This window comes from Rhinoderma darwinii, chromosome 5, assembly GCF_050947455.1.
Source record: "Rhinoderma darwinii isolate aRhiDar2 chromosome 5, aRhiDar2.hap1, whole genome shotgun sequence".
NCBI lineage: Eukaryota > Metazoa > Chordata > Amphibia > Anura > Rhinodermatidae > Rhinoderma > Rhinoderma darwinii.
In genome coordinates this window covers 325,563,509-325,582,332 of record NC_134691.1, presented here as the reverse complement: position 1 = coordinate 325,582,332, position 18,824 = coordinate 325,563,509, and the positions used below count along the sequence as shown (strand labels likewise).

Genomic DNA, 18,824 nt, shown 5'->3' with positions numbered 1-18,824 from the left:
TGTTTGGTGGGCTCTGGGAGTTTTCAGCTCTGTGTCATCACACACTCTTATCTCTCCGTTACATTCTTATGTTTCGTCTCATTTTTCTTGGAAGAATTTAACAGTTACAAGTCTGTGTTCAGTTTTATTGCTAAATTGTGCAAGAATTAGTGCTGGAAATATATCCCCTTTTATCATCCTTGGCAACCAATCAGAATACACCTATCACTAAGACTGGTTTCTTAGGGTGATATTTTTTCTTTGCATTCGTTTTTTTTATACATTTCCATGATACGTGTGATATAGTAGATAGAGTCTATATAGTGTATTATTTATTACATTGGTGTGAATGGAGTCTGATGCTGGTGACCTCCCTGCAGTGCTAGTCTGCAGTAACCATCTACGATTATTTACATTGAAGCACGTCCGGTTCGGAACACACCCTCCCCCCCCCCCCCCGACAATCTTTTGTTACCGGGGGTGAAGCTGCGGCTAGCCATAGATCTCCCTTGTACTGCCTACAGGGGAAATATATGGCGATTCTCCCAGTAATAGTAACTGATCGCTGAGTTTCGGAAGCTGGACACTGGCGATCATCTGATCGACTTGAAATCACATGAATGGCCAACCATGTAAATCATGGACAGCCAGGTGTGCTATAACCTCTCTTTGTTAAATAGAGGAGGTCAACCACCTCCCATACTACATCATATAGAGAGGTCTAACGCTCGGGACCCCCGTTTATTAGCCAGAATGGAGAGCCACTTACTAAGAGCGTTAAGTAATTGAATGGCTGCCATGTAATTCTAAATTTCCACTGCAGTGGCCGCAATGTGTAGGAAGCCACAACTTCCCCTGGGTTTAAAAATCCAGATCCGTGGAGATCACTTGATCCGGCCTCATTTGAAGAAGGGGTTGTCTTGCTGAGATGAGCACATTAACGCTTTCCTGCCCCCTCCCCAAACCTCCGTCTTGGAACACTCATGGCACAAAATTAATTACCTTGCTTATTCCTGGAGAATTTCTTACATGTTTTGATCCTAAATCTTCTTTGTTTCTTGTTCAGTCTTCTCATGCTGCTCTTGTGGCAGGAACAAGTCTGTGTAGCACAGAGAGGCAGTCTGTTATAGAGCAGAAAGAGCTTCATGTGACCAACTCCAGACATAAAGCTTCATATATTCAGATGGTTGCCTTACACTATGTACATTGGTTCGGAGCCGCTTTAAGAGTCTAACTCCACCCTCATAACCCAAATAGGTCTGGACTGAGAGTCGATCTTTGTTAATGGCTCTCCTTTCTGGCTAAATAGAGGTGGGCCCTTTTGTAACATCTCAATGCCCATCTAAATGGATAGTGGTTATCCTGGTGTGACAACTCCTTTAAATGGACGATGGATAGAAGAAATGGATATCAAAAGGAAAACCGCTTTCCAGACGACCTATTAGAGTACATTACATGGTCATCTATTTATTTGAAATGTATGACCAAATGTGCCTCTTCTAGGCGAAAAAATAGCTGAGCGCCAGACCGGCTACCACAGTACTTGGATATAAAGACGAAATCATGTAATATAGACAAATCCATTGTACATGACGGTGGTCCCGTGGTCTAGCGGAAGGTTGGCCTTCACTCAGACATCTTGGAAGTCAACAAAGTTGTTTCTAGTAAAAGCTTTGAAAGTTCCGAACGTATTCCAGTGACATGAGAAGATCCATCCATCGCACCACTGCGGATTTTGGGATAACGTTTTTTTCCCTTTTCTCTGAAACCGAACACTACATTCCAGCGTGTAAATGATTGTGATGCTGTAACCGTGACAACAGGAAAAAATAAACAGGAGCGACTGATGCCACATCAATGCTGAATTTAGTTTAGTTTTTTTTTACACTTTCATGCCTTTACTCAAACTTAATTTTTCAGTGTTGATTAAAAACGTAAAAGAATATTTAGTCCAAGTGACAGAAGAAAGCTGGAAAATACACTGACTGCAGAAGTTCTCACAGAAAACCTCATCATGGCACAAACCTCATCCCGTATGTGTGTGTGCGTGTGTGCGTGTGTGTGTGTGTGCGTGTGTGCGTGCGTGCGTGTGTGCGTGCTATATGGACAAAAGTATTGGGACACCTACAGGAGCTTTTCTTCTGGGGACCTTCTACAAGATTTTGGGGTGTCTGTGGGAATTTTTGGCAGAACATTTGTGAGGTCAGACACTGATGTTGGGGGAGGGGGCTCACTCGTAATCTCCGTTCTAGTTCATCCCAAAGGTGTTAGATGGGGTTGAGGTCAGGACTCCGTGCGGCCAGTCAAGTTTTTCCACACAAAACTCCCCCAACCAACCAGCCATGTCTTTATGGACCTTGCGCCCTGGGGCACAGTTATGCTGGAACAGAAAAGGGGCGAACCCCCAAACTGATCCCACAAAGTTTTAAGCTACAATTGTCCAAAATCTCTTGATATGATGAAGTATTAATATTTCCCTTCACTGGAACGAAGGGGCCGACCCCTGAAAAACACCCCATAGCATTATCCACCCCGCCCCCTCCACCAATCTTCACAGCTGGCACAATGCAGTCAGGCGGGTAACGTTCTCCCGGCATTCACCAAACCCAGACTCATCCATCAGATGCCAAATAGAGAAGCGTCACTCCACAGAACACGTTTCCACTGCTCCAGAGTCCAGTGGTGGCTTTACACCCCTCCATCCAACGCTTGACATTGTGCTTGGTTCTGTGAGGCTGGCATGCCGCTGCTCGGCCACCATGCCATGAAGCTCCCGGGGCACAGCTTTTGTGAGGATGTTAATACCAGAGGAGGTTTATACTCTGCAGTTATTGAGTCAGCAGAGCGATGGTGACTTTTCTTCACTATGCACCTCAGCACCCGCTCTGTAACCCACTATGCGCCCCCGCTCAGTAACTTTACGTGGTCTCCACTTCGTGGCTGAGTTGCTGCGGTTCCTTCCACTTTACAATAATATCACTCACCAGTGGCGTAGCTATAGGGGTCGCAACTGCGACCGGGCCCGCAGGCCCCCCTCACCACAGTAGCACAGTAGTGCTACAATGATTCCTCTGCATTGCTAGGTCCCTGCTGTGGTACAAAAGAGACCCAGTAATGTATTTTAAAGCATTGGTGGCAGCTCGGAGGTGAAATAGTCATTGCACGGAGGGGGAAGACTCTTGCCCGCCCACTGTGCTGTCCAGCCAATCAGCTCGCTTCTAGCTGTTTCCCTCTTCCTCGTGGCCTGTGCAGAGGGAAAGGAATGGCTACAGCAAGAAGATGGTGTGTGTGCCGGCTCCTCCCAGGAATCCTGACTCCTGCTGCTCCCTGACCCCACACCCGATGTATGTAAGTAGCAACTAGTAATGCAGCTATTAACCCCTTCACTGTGTGTCTGTCATGCTGAGCAGTCACACTTCAGGGCTGACTGTTTAGCATAACAGACAAAGTATATCTCTATCTATCCATCCATATCTATCTATCTACAATACATCTATCTCTCATATCTATCTCTTATCCAATCGCGGTGTGTCGGCGATTCAAAGAGTTAACAAGTGACCGGAATGAAGGGGAAGCAATGCTCGTACGAGCACTGCTTCCCCTTCAAAATAGCTGATTAGCCGGGGTCCCGGCGGGTGTCTGCTAGGCACTGTATCTAAGCCAACCACATGGTAGGCTTAGATACATGGCCCATGTATGATCCTGTCTGCTGGACCCTGTATCTAAGCCTAGCTCGTGTTAGGCTTAAACACAGAGTCCAACAGACAATATCACACATGGGCCATGTATCTAAGCCTACCATGTGTGTTACTAATGTTTTTTTTGTTCGCTTGTGTTTTTTTGCAGGTTCGGTCATTGGACTACTTTGGATTCGAGGACAACTTCGATGACAGCTTTTTTTCTTTTGAATAAAATGGTTAATGAGGATTGTGTGGGGGCGACAATTACGAAGGCGGTAGTAATAAAGCTTAAAAAAAATACAAATATACAGAAAAAATATTTTATTGAAATTAAAAAAACACAGAACCCTCATTATCCATTTCATTGAGAATAAAAAAAACGGCGCCAACATCCGAACCTGTAAAAAAACACAAACCCAAAAAGAATTTGTAACACATAAAAAAGCAAAACAATTCTTATACTTACCTTTCCGGGGTCCAGCGCTGGAGCCGCAATGTCAGTGAATGGGCCCTGTATCTAAGCCTATCATGTGTGATACTGTCTGCTGAGCCAATGTATCTAATCCCATCAATATCTATAGGGTCGTAGTGCTATAGATATGCTGTCTCCTATATATATATATATATATATATATATATATATTGCCCCTGATATTTTAAGACCTTATATTTTAAGACCTGGCTGCTAGTGTTGCATCATTGAGTCACTTAGGAGACCCATTGATGCAGCTGAAAGCTGCGGACCGTTGACCATGAGAAGAAATTTGGGGGGGCCCAAGAAGAACTTTTGCACCAGGGCCCATGAGCCTTTAGCTACGCCCCTGTCACTCACAGTTGATGGTGGAATATTTAGGAGGGAAGAAATGTCATGGACTGACTTGTTACACCGGTGGCGTCCTATTACAGGACCGCGCTGGAAGTCAGTGATCTCTTTACAACGACCCATTCTATCACAGATGTTTGTAGAGGCGACTGCATGGCGAGGGGCTGGATTTTATACACCTGTGGGAATGGGACTGAATGAAACACCTCAATTCAACGAATAAGAGGTGTGTCCCAATACTTCTGTCCATATAGTGTGTGATTGATAGATTATCTATCTATCTATCCTATCTATGTATCTATCTATGTGTGGAACTCTTGACTCCATCAGAGGGCCACAAATCGTGCTCCACCAGGGCAAATAGAATAGCGAGGCATCCCACAGAAATGTATAGGACTCGTCCACACAGACATATTTGTGGTTTATCTTCCTTCCATATATTATTATATATTTTTTTTAAATATGATTTGGATTTCAATGGAGGGGGAAAAACACTAAATAATTTTCCACTGTAAGGGTCCATTATCACGTTGTGGTCGGGGTGTGGCTAGAACCCCATCCGAAAAATGCATGCGTTTTTACAGCGATTTAGTGCGTTTCTTAATGTTGCCATAAAAACCACAACTGAAGTGATAAACGCACCAAATCGCGCTAAAAACGCATGTGTTGTTTTGATGCGGTTCTAACCGCACCTCAACCACAACGTGTGAATGGACCCTTAAGGTGTTCTCCCTTCTCCTTGTGTTTATGGCAAAAAATTTACAGACTACAAATACAAGCATGTGGGTACGGCCCTCGCGGAATGTGATCATAGTCAGCGCTGTGTACTACAGTCCATAACTGTGACCGCCACCCCACCCCCATTTGGATACGACCACACTGAGCCTCTTCTCTATATGAGACCCCGCCATTCTCCACGGGGCTCTCATGACAGCCACAGTTCATAATGCTGCCCATAAGTGACAACCACAGCAAAACACTTACCCCCTCCATGCTCCAGCGTCAATCTGTCGCCTTCCAACAGGAAGTCAATGTAAAAAATAAATAGAAATGGGGGGGGGAAAAATTCACAATTTACCCCGAATAAAGCTATAAAAAAAATTTATAAAACATCCCCATTGTCCAGAAAAATGAAGAAAAAGTTATTTTTGCTAAACGACCAAATAAAGTTATCAGGTATTTAAAGGGGTTGTCCACTTTCTGCAAATTAATGTTATTTTGTGTATAATTCCAAGTTATACAATTTTACAATCTACTTTCTGTCTTCATTTCTCATGGCTTTCAAGATCTCTGCTTGTTGTCATTTAGTAGGAACATTCATTGTTTACTTCCATTTGATACAATTCTGTCCATGGTCATGTGACGGGTTTTGTTTTTTTTTGTTTTTTTAATCTTTTTATGATTTTTGAAAACTTTTTTTTTTTCATTTTTAGTTTATTAATTTGAGTCCCCCAGCTTTATGTATAAATTTTTGGTGTCTCATGTTTTTTGTATTATTATAAAGGTCGCCTACATTGAAGGAACAGCCGTCATGGGTTTTGAAGACCCCAGATTACAGACAGACGACACCCCTATCAAATGTTGTCTACAAACCAAATGGCCGTACGTAGAGCTTCTCTGGAACACGGATCGGCCGCCATCGTTAAACTGACTTTCTAAGCATCGGACCAATGATACTTCACTTCAAACGAGGCCACTTTTAAGGGACACATAATATTTACTATTAACTGGAAATCTATGAAGGGTTATGGTGTTGATCAATTAATAAACTACAGTATAAATGTATATACAATGCACATAGTCATTCTCTTCTTTATGCCATTTGTACCTGTCTTCTCAATGTTTTCCTAAGGAGGGCGCCATTATGGTCTATGGAGGACAGAATATTAACCAATGGACAATAGGGATGTCACGATACCAGAATTTTGACTTCGATACCGATACTTTGTGTAGTATTGCGATTTCGAAACCAAGACGATACTTTGCTTACAGTCATTAAAAAAAAAAAAAGTTCTTCCATCTTCTGATGTGAGGCGCGAGGTGTGATGAATTTTGAATGTGCCTCACGTTACTAGTAATTCACCCCATCATGTTTCTCAGTCATCATGGACTACATTGGGTTAGTGTGTGAGGTACATGATGGTGTTAATTACTATTAATGTGAGGCACATGGAGGTTAAATTCATCGCACCTCGTGCCTCAAAATAAGTGATAGAAAGCTGTTTTGTTTTTTTTACAGCGTACACATCAAACGACGCAAAAAAAAATTTGTGAAGGTTATTACGGCCGCACCAATGTCGAATGTGTGTATTTTATGTATTGAGACTTATTTTAATGGTTATTGTAAAAAAGGTGTATGTGTATTTTTTTTAACCCCTTAACGCCGAAGGACGGATATATCCGTCCTCAGCAGCTGCTAGTTCGCGCAGGAGGACGGATATATCCGTCCTGTGATGGCGCAGGTACTGAGACTGTACCCACGCGATCAGCGGCAGGAGCACGGCTGTTATACACAGCCTGGCTCCTGCCGGAATCGAAGCGCGCGCCGATTCCGGCAGTTTAACCCATTAAATGCCGCTGTCAATAGTGACAGCGGCATCTAATGTGTTTGACAGAAGGGGGAACTCCCTCTGTCTCCCGATCGGCGCCCCCGCAAACAAATCGCGGGTCGCCGTCGGGTTTCCATGACAGCCGGGGGTCTAACAAAGACCCCCAGGTCTGTCTTCAGCATCTGCCTGTTAGGCGATGCCAGAGGCATGACCTAACAGGTTGCCTGTCAGTTTTACACTGACAGGCAATAATGCTTTGGTATACGATAAAAAAAAATATGTAAAACAGTTAAATAAAGTTTGTGAAAAAAAAAAAAAATGACAGTCAAAGTCAAATAAAACTACTTTTTTGCCCCAAAAAGTGGTTTTATTTAATAAAACGGTCAAAACAAATCACACATACACATATATGGTATCCCCGCGATCGTAACAACTTGACCAATAAAATGAACACATTAATTAAACCGCCGGATGAACGGCGTCCAAAGAAAACGCAAAAAACAACGGCAAAATGCTCTCTTTTCTCCCATTCCCCCCATAAAAAATAAAATAAAAGTTAATCTATAAGTCCTATGTACCCCAAAATAGTACTAATAAAAACTACACATTGTCCCGCAAAAATCAAGCCCACGTACGGCCACATCGACGTAAAAATAAAAAAATTACGTCTCTTGGAACGCGGCGATGCAAAAACAAGTAATTTTTTTCTAAAAGGCTTTTTATTGTGCAAACGTAGAAAAAACATATAAAACCTCTACATATTTGGTATCCCCGTAATCGTGCCGACCCATAGAATAAAGTTAACATGTTATTTACGCTGCATAGTAAACGGCGTAAATTTATAATGTGAAAATGAATGCTGGAATAGCTGCTTATTTTCAATACTCTCCTAAAATAAAGTTAATAAAAGTTAATCAATATATTATAAGCATCTAAAAATGGTACAATTACAAAATACAACTCGTCCCGGAAAAAACAAGCCCTTATACGGCTATGTCGACGGAATAAAAAAAAAAGTTACGACTCTTGGAATGCGACCGTGAAAAAACAAGAAATAATCCTTGGTCATTAACGTGCAAAATGGCCCGGTCATTAAGGGGTTAATTTAACATTACTTTGTTTTTACTTTATTTATAAACTGTAATGTACTGGCATATATCTATACACTGATAGTAGACAGGCAGTTGTTGGGACATACCCAAGTATGCGCTAACAGGAAATATGGTTAGGCAACCCTGGGGTCCTTCAATGGACCCTGTGCTGTCTACCCATATATGGTATGTCCCTCAATCACGTCACAGGGATTCCCTTCTCGGTTTCCTCTTGAATGCTGCGGTGGTCAGCTTTGATCGCAGCATTTAGCGGAATAATGGCGGAGATGAGGTTTCTCTGATCTCCCCCCTTAGAGCAGGGCTGCGGCTTCGTAATACAGCCATTGCCCCGCTCCTGACAACAAGTGCACGTGCGGTCAGCATCAGGTGAAGCGGCTGGCACTGAAGACCGAACATGGGAGTGTTTCAGTGAGCCCGCCATGTTCTGTCTTCAGTGCCGCCGCTCATTAGTGCAGCGCCGGCCGCATCACCTCATGCATCACCTCATGCTGACCGCGCGCACCTGTCAGTACTCAGGAGCGGGGCAATGACTATTACACAGCCGCAGCCCCGCTCTCATACATTCATGTGTTACAATGCTAAGCTGTGCGGCCGCACAGCTTCGTATCGAAATACATGAAATAACGGTATTGAACCGTTTGAGGGTGCACGGTATCGAAACAGTATCAAAGTTTCGATGCATCGTGCATCCCTAATGGACAATATGTATTATGATATGGACAAATGATGTGCGCCATTTTACCGCAGTTGTGAATAAAACCTAACGGTACATTTTCAGGATGCAATTAAGGCCACTTTCATAATGTCATAAAACCGGTGCAATTTATCGTCTGGATTAGGGCCTTAAAGAGGCTCTGTCACCAGATGTTGCAGCCCCTATCTGCTATTGCATGTGATCGGCGCTGCAATGTAGATTACAGTAACGTTTTTATTTTTAAAAAACGAGCATTTTTGGCCAAGTTATGACCATTTTCGTATTTATGCAAATGAGGCTTGCAAAAGTCCAAGTGGGCGTGTTTAAAGTAAAAGTCCAAGTGGGCGTGTATTATGTGCGTACATCGGGGCGTTTTTAATACTTTTACTAGCTTGGCGTTCTGACGAGAAGTATCATCCACTTCTCTTCAGAACGCCCAGCTTCTGGCAGTGCAGATCTGTGACGTCACTCACAGGTCCTGCATCGTGTTGGCACCAGAGGCTACAGTTGATTCTGCAGCAGCATCAGCATTTGTAGGTAAGTAGCTACATGGACTTACCTGCAAACGCCGATGCTGCTGCAGAATCATCTGTAGCCTCTGGTGCCGATGTGTCCTCGCTCGTCTGACACGATGCAGGACCTGTGAGTGACGACACAGCGTGATCTCTGGAGAACACGGCTGTGTCTGCACTGCCAGAAGCTGGGCGTTGTGAAGAGAAGTGGATGATACTTCTCATCAGAGCGCCCAGCTAGTAAAAGTAGTAAACATGCCCCGATGTACGCACATAATACACGCCCACTTGGACTTTTACTTTTAAACACGCCCAGTTGTACTTTTGCAAGCCTCATTTGCATAAATACGAAAATGGTCATAACTTGGCCAAAAATGCTCGTTTTTTAAAAATAAAAACGTTACTGTAATCTACATTGCAGCGCCGATCTGCTGCAATAGCAGATAGGGGCTGCAAAATCTGGTGACAGAGCCTCTTTAACTCCTGGACCTTTGCAGCTCAGCTGAACCCGGAGTTAGATCACCATTGGAACCTAAAACGATCGAAGTCCAGTATAGTAGAACTGCGGACGAAATACAGACAATAAAAGACGACGTACCCCAATATTCACTTGTCAAACATTCCTCTACATCCAAATGTATGGTCTCATCTGAGTCTGAAATAGTATTATATGGTGTGTAATGATCATAGTGGGGGAGGGGATTTTTATTTTTTTTTATTTTTTAAATGCTCTTTAATAATTATTTTATTAAATTGGAATTAATGGAAAGATGGAGGGCACACAATAGTCTTACTGTTTCCTGTGAGTAATGATCATTAATGGGGTTTTCGACCCCTTAAATAGGGACCAAATGCTCCGTAATCTAAAAATGATTTATGTTTGAATTTTGCGGTAATCCGCAAGGCGATGACATTTCATTCATGGACCAGTGGCCACCGCATTTGTGGCTTCGCTAAGGATGACGTCACCACTGTAGTTGCCACTTGTTCATCAACGAAATGTCATAATTATGCGACAACACCACACAGCGAGTGACTGGTCCCGGCAGCGAGGAATCGCCGCAGAGTTTAAACAGTGAGTTTATTACAAGTTCATCAGCTCTGCTGACGTCTGTTTTAGTATTCCTTGTAGAATAAAAATTCTTTTTTTTAAATTATTTTTGTTGTGCTGTTCCTCTGTTTTTCCTCTGGGAAATGTTTGAATAATCTGACAGCTGGGTGTTTTACAATTCCTGTTGTCGATTGGACAGTGTCACTTTGTAGGGACACACCCTATCAGTGTTGGCAGTGTCAGACTGTGTAGGGTCACACCCAATCGACAAAAGGAATAGTAAGGCCGAATGGTCAATTTATCAATACATTTGCTGGAGGAATAACAGAGGAATTTGCACAACGAAGAGTTCTAATGCACTTTTATCATAGAATGAGTCGAGGGGGGGGGGGGTCAATGAATGTTGTATTCTGTAGGATATTTGCATATCTATTCCTACTTCTATGACCTCACATTGTCCAGTCCCCCAACAATAAGCTGATCACAGGCAGTCCTGCTGCTGGGTACTCCCAATGTAATGTGTGGTGGAACCTGGCACCTCGTGTGAAGTTCCCCTGCAGCGCCACCACAGGGTAAATTAAAGGGGTTCTCCGCTTTGGACAATTTCTACTTGTTAGAAGGGTCGCTTGACAATAAGTTGATTACAAAGTGTCCCCCTGGAACCCCAGCGATCAGCTCCAGTCTTTAGGGAAATCTGGCAGTAAGTGTTTAATTTCCCTGCAGCGCCACCACAGGGGAAAATAAATATTACACACTGCCCATTCACGTATTGTAAATTTTTTCTGTTGTCGTTATGATATTGCCAAATGCCTTCTGCCCTAGTTCTGCGGCAGCTGCAGTATATACCAGTCCTGTATTAAACGCATGAAACCCATCCGGTACTGTAAGAGTAGGGTCCACTATATATTATGTTCAAGTCGCTCGCCTTAAATAAACTTTTTGCTTCTTTTTTTCCCTCCTCCTTTGTATTAATTTTTATTGCCTTTTCCGAGTGGGATTCTTTAATTTTTTTTTCCATATAGACGGTATTTTTGAGACATACGGTACTCGGTGCTGCAGTAGATATATGGGTGATGAGATGGCATACCCTACGCCTATTGTATAGTCAGTTACTGGGATCCTCCTGTATCTTTATTGTAGCGTTTTAGAAGTTTCCTCCGGCGTATCGCACATTCGTTGTTTTCAGTTATCAGAAAAAGGAAATTCGTACATCCTGACTGCCTCCCCTCCGATTCACAATGTCTTTGTTTTCCGAGATCGACCTTGAAGATCTTCTGTAAAACTGGTAATCTAGGTCGGGATTAGGACGCTGTTGTGTTGTACTTTAGTGTAGCAGTTTAATGGGTTGGGTATTTAGGCATAAAGAGCTAATAGGGAAGGGGGTCCTTTGATCAAGTTCAGACCCCCCCCCCCCCCTTTAGTCACACCACGCGCCACCGTACAAGATCCTCGCACACGACTTGTCATGACCCTCGGTGAAGGGGGGGGGGGGGCAGATCAGTTTTATTAATGTGCCGATCATCCAACTCGTAATTATTTCCATAATAAATCATCTCTCAGATCAATGATTGATAATGAGAGAGGAGGAAAGGACAAGATGCCGGATGTGTCATCTCCATCCCTGTATGTTATCTATGTGATTTACTAACTGTGCCAAGTGCTGATGTTCGGCGTCCATGTTCACCTCGCGTTAATTGCTTTTACTGTAAATATGAACCCACCGTGAACCTCCGAGGTCACAACCACTAAAATCCTTCAACTGAAAATCTTAGGCTCTGTTCACATCACATTTGGGCTATGCAGCGTAGAAGGGTAAGCAGCAGCTGCTGTAGGGTTGGCATTTTATTTACACCCCTGCAAGTAAACCAGCAAATTTCTTGATTGCGCTTTTGGTGAAGTCACAATGAAGGAGGCCCATCGAAACAAGTGAAAGAAAAAAGTGGAACACTTGCTCACAGTAACCACAGGTCCTACACTTTTTCTATCTTTGCACCAATTTTGGCGGCACTAGGGTTACCACCCGCCCAGTAATCCACCGGCACAGTCTGTATTTACACTGGGAGGCGGTTCAATGTAAAAATATTTTTACCAGAAATAACAAGTGCCGGTAGATTTGCGCAGTAATTCACCGTAGTCAGGTCACTTCCTATTTGTATTGGATACTTCTCATTGACCAGACCCGTCCGACCCAAGGAACATCCGCAGCGCCAATGTGGGATTGGCGCCGGGGGAGATTGCAGTGGGCAATGCAGCAGAGAGCCCGAGACACTGCCAATCAACAGCTGGGCATGTGCACACTGCCGGCTGGCACAGCCCAAGAGTCCAGGTCGGAGGAGGAGGAGCGTATGGACTAATGCCGCAATTTGTGCAAAATCACAGCGAAAAGGAAACGCCACAAAACTGGCACATGTGAATACACCTGACGATGGTTGGTATTTGTGGGTGGAAAAGGTGGCAACACTAGGGTAAAGCTTCTAGGGAAGAATACATCCGATGGAGCATGCCAAAAAAAAATAATTCTGTCAGATTCGTATGGAATCCGTGTGCTTGAGGCCTAACGGGCTCCACCTCGTAAACCTGCCGCAGGTGAATTCACTTTCATTACCATTCGCACATCCATTACACGCGTGCCCCCATAGTGCCCCTATATTACGTTACAATTCAGGCCACAATATGGCTGCCCCTATGTGTAATCTATGGATGGACTGTATGACTGTTCAGCATCAAGAAGGCACCGGGGCGATTATTAGACATGATCATTTTTGATGTCTGTTCCATATAGAAGATATACCATATACTATTACTTCACATCCTGAACGCCAAGTACACGGGACATCTGCTGATCTTCTGCCTGCTGTGTTCAAACATCTCCCCACGTCATCAATAACAGAAGGAAACCCAACACAGACCTCAACCAGGAGGTAAATGAATAATCCTAAAACGAGGCCATGAATATCAAAGTCCCAGAAAACCCCCTTTACCCCACCTGCTCCCCGATCGCAGCCACATATAGGAGAGTTGGCCGCACATACTTTCATTGCAGAGCTGCAATACCAGACTAAGCCTATGGACAAGAGTGGTGCTGTTTTCAGAAAAAAAACCAAACCCTTTTATTATGATCCCATACAACCCTGTATGACTTTCCTTGATGTTGTACCCCTTTAATTCTGTTTATGACAATACCGATCCTCTACACTAGGAGTCAAAATCCCCAAATTTCTCACCGGCTGGTATTTTTTTGAATCGGCAGTGTATTATGGGTTACATTTTTAAAACGGTTTTTGAAATCTTTATGGGAAATGTGTGGACAATACAATAGAAAGCAGTAAATACTTACAGTAAAAGCGAGTAATGCATCTGCTCTCCAGACCAGAATGTGGCCCTTTGATGTCGTCTCCTCCAAGTGCCTCTGAATTGTCAAAACCATTTTACTTTCTTGTAGATTTTCTGATCTCCCTCCTTCTAGTCTAAGCCGGGACTGTGAAGTGTGTTTGAAGTGCAATGACACCTGAAAGAGATTACCCCTCTCTGTCTGGGCTCGGGCCCTACAATAAATAACAGCACGGAGGTCTGTGATCAGACTTTACTTTGTGAACCGGGTATTAGGGGCAGTTACAGAGAAAGTGGCTATATGCAGGTGATGAGAGCAAAAGGTGCCCTCTTACCCATGAAAAACGGAACTGAAGAGAATGGAAATTTCTTAAAGATAAAAGTGACATAAATCCTATGTAATATATGGAATAGAGTATATTGTATAGAGTGGATACTGATATAATTGAAAGTGCTAGCAAAGCAAGGGAACCATCAGTTCCCTGCCTCGTCATTTGGCGCTTTTCTTGTGCTGCATGCGTCGTTCCGCTGGAGCAGGCCTGGTCAGAAAACCAGGCCTGCATCGTTGGAGGAGAGGACGGAGTGGTACAGGGGGCAGTGTGTGGCACTATGTTCATGGACACTGTGGCACTATTTACAGGGGGCAGTGTGTGGCACTATAGATGGACACTGTGACACTATCTACAGGGGGCAGTGTGTGGCACTATAGATGGACACTGTGACACTATCTGCAGTGTGTGGCACTACGTACATGGACACCGGCACTATTTACAGGGGGCAATGTGTGGCACTATGTACATGGACACTGTGGCACTATTTAGAGGGGGCAGTGTGTGGCACTATAGATGGACACTGTGGCACAATCTACTGGGGGCAGTGTGTGGCACTATGTACATGGACACTGTAGCACTATCTACAGGGGGCACTGAGTGTGGCACTATCCACGCTGATTTTTATGCTACAAGTAGTTGTCAGCACATATCCACTAGCCTAGCCCTTTATATTAGAGCTTGTAACATAAAGGACTCGGCTGGTTGACACGTACAGACCACTACTGGCATAAAAATCAAAGGGCAGTGGGAGCGTGGCGAAAATAACGTGGGTTAAAAAGTATTCATATGGAAACCTCCCTTTAAAAATCCTGCATTTGCCCCTGGTATAGAACACGTTATATACACACACTCACCTGTTTTTATGAGCTTGGGACTGCTATATATTTAACTGCTGTGTATGTACTAATGTCAGTAAGGGCTGATTCAGACGACCGTGAATTGTGTCCGTGCAGGTCGCGTGGTTTTCACGCGGCACGCATGGACCAATACAAGTCTATGGGCCAGTACAGACAGTCCGTGCTTTTTGCGCAGCGTTTGTCCGCTGCTTAAAAAGCGTGGCACGATCAATATCTCCGCGTATTTTGCGCATCACGCACCCATTGAAGTCAATGGGTAGGTGAAAACCACGCAGGTTGCACGGAAGCACTTCCATGCGAACTCCCTGTTTCACGCAACAGCTGTCAAAAGGATGAATGCAAACAGAAAAGCACCACGTGCTTTTCTGTTTACAAACATCCAAATGGTGTGTCATAATGATGGCGGCTGCGTGAAAAGCACGCAGCCACGCACCATATGCTGATGACACACGGAGCAGGTAAGTGGCTTTTGCGCAGGCAAAACGCTGCGTGTTTTGCGTGCGCAAAAACACTATGGTCGTCTGAATCAGCCCTAATGATCATGGACATATGTGCCATAGAGGCTGCTATGGGGCCCTTGGAGAGAGGGGGAGAGGGGGCCCAGCTGTAGTTGGTCCCAACCCCGTTGCCATTAGGTGATAAGAACCTGTGCAGGACTCCCCTCTCAAGAAGACCTGTATTGTTATGGCCTAAGGGTATGTTCACACGCTGAGAGGCAGTTACGTGTGAAAAGACAGACTGTTAACAGCTGCCTCGTTTCACACGTAAATGCTCCTCCTCGTAATTTACGAGGCGTCTGAGACGCTCGTAAACCTTGAGCCGTGCTTCATTGATTTCAATGAAGAACGGCTCAAATTACGTGGCAAAGAAGTGCCCTGCACTTCTTTGCCGAGGCAGTAAATTTACGGGTCGTCGTTTGACAGCTGTCAAACGACGACTCGTAAATAACAGGTCGTCTGCACAGTACGTCGGCAAACCCATTCAAATGAATGGGCAGATGTTTGCCGACGTATTGTAGCCATATTTTCAGACGTAAAACGAGGCATAATACGCCTCGTATACGTCTGAAATTTGGCCGTGTGAACATACCCTAAGGGTATGTTCACACGGCGGGGGTCCGTACCGGCTGAAATTACGGGGATGTTTCAGCCTGAAAACATCCCCGTAATTTCAGCCGTACCGGCATGTGCAGGCGCTTGAACGCCGCGTCAATTACGGCCGTAATTAGCGCTGCTATTCATTGGAGTCAATGAATAGCGGTTCCAATTACGGCCAAAGAAGTGACAGGTCACTTCTTCTACGCGGGCGTCTATTTACGCGCCGTCATTTGACAGCGGCGCGTAAATATACGCCTCGTGTGAACAGACAAACGTCTGCCCATTGCTTTCAATGGGCAGATGTTTGTCAGCGCTATTGAGGCGCTATTTTCGGGCGTAATTCGGGGCAAAAACGCCCGATTTACGTCCGTAAATAGGCCGTGTGAACATACCCTCAAGGGTGTAATCATTAATGGCCACACGATTTTGCTGGTAAACAGCCGTTTTACCCAAAACAGTGCGCGTCCATTAACAAGCAATTCGGCAACTCTGCTGAACAGGGTGCTGGCACGGCTGTCGGCCATAAAGCAGCCTCTTCAATGCTGCCCCGTGGAGTCGAACCACAAGGATCGTTGAAAGGGCATGGAGGGGATAACAGACACCAGGTCCTTCTGAACTTGGTGGCAAGAACCAGCACCACAATGGGACCCCCTCTCCTTTATGTTATGGGGCCCCTTCTATATGCGTCACCGGTAATGAGATTAGATTGCAGATTATAAAATATTCTGGATTATCGGACACTCATAGAAAAGTAGCTAAAATTTATAAAAGGACTTCCAAAAAGAGAAAAAAAATTCTATACAAAAAATGCTACTCCTATTTTCTCTGCTCCTACTGAACCGAACTTATATCAGCACAGGATTTAGTAGCACTAAAAGCTAGGTGGGTAAAATGCGAAACAAACCTAAGACCGGGTTCACACATACCAGATTGGTGCAGTTATTTTGTATCCACTTCTTATTTTGGCAAAGAAAAAACATGAAAAACTGCACCGACCGGCCCTGTGTTAATCTGGCCAGAATAAACCCCACTATTCGTGTATCACCTCTTGTGCTGGATGTGTCTGTCATTGCCAGTCTGAGCCATACAGCGCTGGGGGAGATTTTACATCCCGACCCCATGACAACTCTTCCTGTTCATTTTTCACCAATAAACGTTTTATTCTTCATGGTCTATTAAAGCAGCCTTGATGACCATTACATTTCTCCATTTCATTGCCGCTCATATGATTTCTAAACATTTTATTTGCACATTTTCTGCTCAGTTCGTCTTATCTACCAGAACGAAGCCGAAAAATAAAAATCGTCTCTACTCTCTTCATTTTTTATAACAGACATTGGGTGACAACCACTAATGACAGCAATTGTACTGCCTGCAGGATTGGCACCCAACTTTCTACAGATCCTGATTGCCATTACTAAGGCTGGATTCACACCTGCAGTTTGAGGCCATTTTTGATGCAGTTTTTGTAAACAGGTTTTGATGCCGTAGTGGATACAACAGAGAAGAGACGTATCACTCCTTCCTTTATACTTTTCCTTATTTTATGTTTTACTAAAAAAACTGTATCAAAAACTGTAGGTGTGAATCCAGCCTTATATATAGTCACACTTCCCACAACATTTTCTATTGATCTGCCTGTGTATGCCTTGTTCACCAGGGCTGTTTTGGTGCAGATTTTCCTTATACAGATTTCCTTTATACTTCTCATGCAAAGCTGCATTAAAACTGCACTGTGTGAACATACCCATGCTGTGTTGAATGTGTTTTTACTGCCAAAACTAGAAGAAAAAAATTATTATTATTTAAAAACAAACAAAAAACTCTGCAATGTGTGAACAGAACCTGTGTCAGTCTCTACTGTGTCATTTAGGCATTATATTCATGAACCGGAAAGTGCAGGATGAACACAGAATTATACTGTAGATCTCAGCTAGGCAGCTCGTCCATTGCATTGTGGGAGGGCACAGAAAAATAGTAAGATGAATAATTTAAATAAAAAGTAATTACCCCCCCCCCCCCCCCCCACAGGAAGCAATGCTACATCCGAGGCTGCGATCTATGGCCGCTGCGGTCACGTGTCGCACTCTTCTGAATAGGACGTTGTCTTAAAGAATGAGCACGTGTTTTATTAAACGCGGCCGACCTGACCTTGTTATGGCTACTACACACTTGTAAAGTCTAAAGCTGAGCGAGGAATGCACCGTGATCTGTATGGACAAATTGGAGCAGATTGGGAATCCATATAGAAAGTGTGAAATTGAGATGTTCCGCAGCAGCCAGCAATTAGCACCCTGCTGCTGCCAAGGCTTTGATCTGTCCTGCACCAGAACAAAAGGCTTGTTAATATGCCCCCTCTAGAGACATCAGTGACTTCCCGGAGCTAAGTGCGGACCGCTCATCACGAGACAACTCCGATATCCAGTAAGAAAATAGTCCTATCACCTTATCTTATTACTCAGAAATCTTAGATCAGTTCCGTATGGTCATAATATGGACGCATTTTAGGGTCTATAGTACCTCCGCAACACCCGGACTCTACCATGGTGCTACTGAAACGTAGATCATAAGCGGATCATATGGGAAGGTTTCACTGCTTCGTTCTAATGGAATCCAGTCCTATTCTCGGCACCAAATATAAGGGTCTTATGGACAGAAGATCGGAATTGGTCGACAGCTGGACAACCGATCCGTCAACCAGCTGAGTAGAATACATAGACGAGAGGGGGCCCCATGGCCTAGGTCAAAATGGGCCCCCATTATGGTGCTGTGTTTTGTTGCCATCCAGGACTGAAGGTGTTGGTTTTC

The 18,824-nt window shown here is 44.1% G+C and overlaps 1 protein-coding gene across 2 annotated transcripts in view; it reads left to right on the top strand.

Annotated features, from left to right (window-relative positions):
- MINDY3 (MINDY lysine 48 deubiquitinase 3) overlaps positions 1 to 6,274 on the top strand; it is a 96,609-nt gene extending 90,335 nt beyond the window's left edge. For both annotated transcript variants that reach the window (XM_075828745.1, XM_075828746.1), the window contains one exon: positions 5,987 to 6,274. In XM_075828745.1, coding sequence (XP_075684860.1) covers positions 5,987 to 6,133 — 147 coding nt within the window. In that variant the 3' untranslated portion in view covers positions 6,134 to 6,274. The remainder of the gene's footprint in view (positions 1 to 5,986) is intronic.
- The last annotated feature ends 12,550 nt before the right edge of the window (positions 6,275 to 18,824 follow it).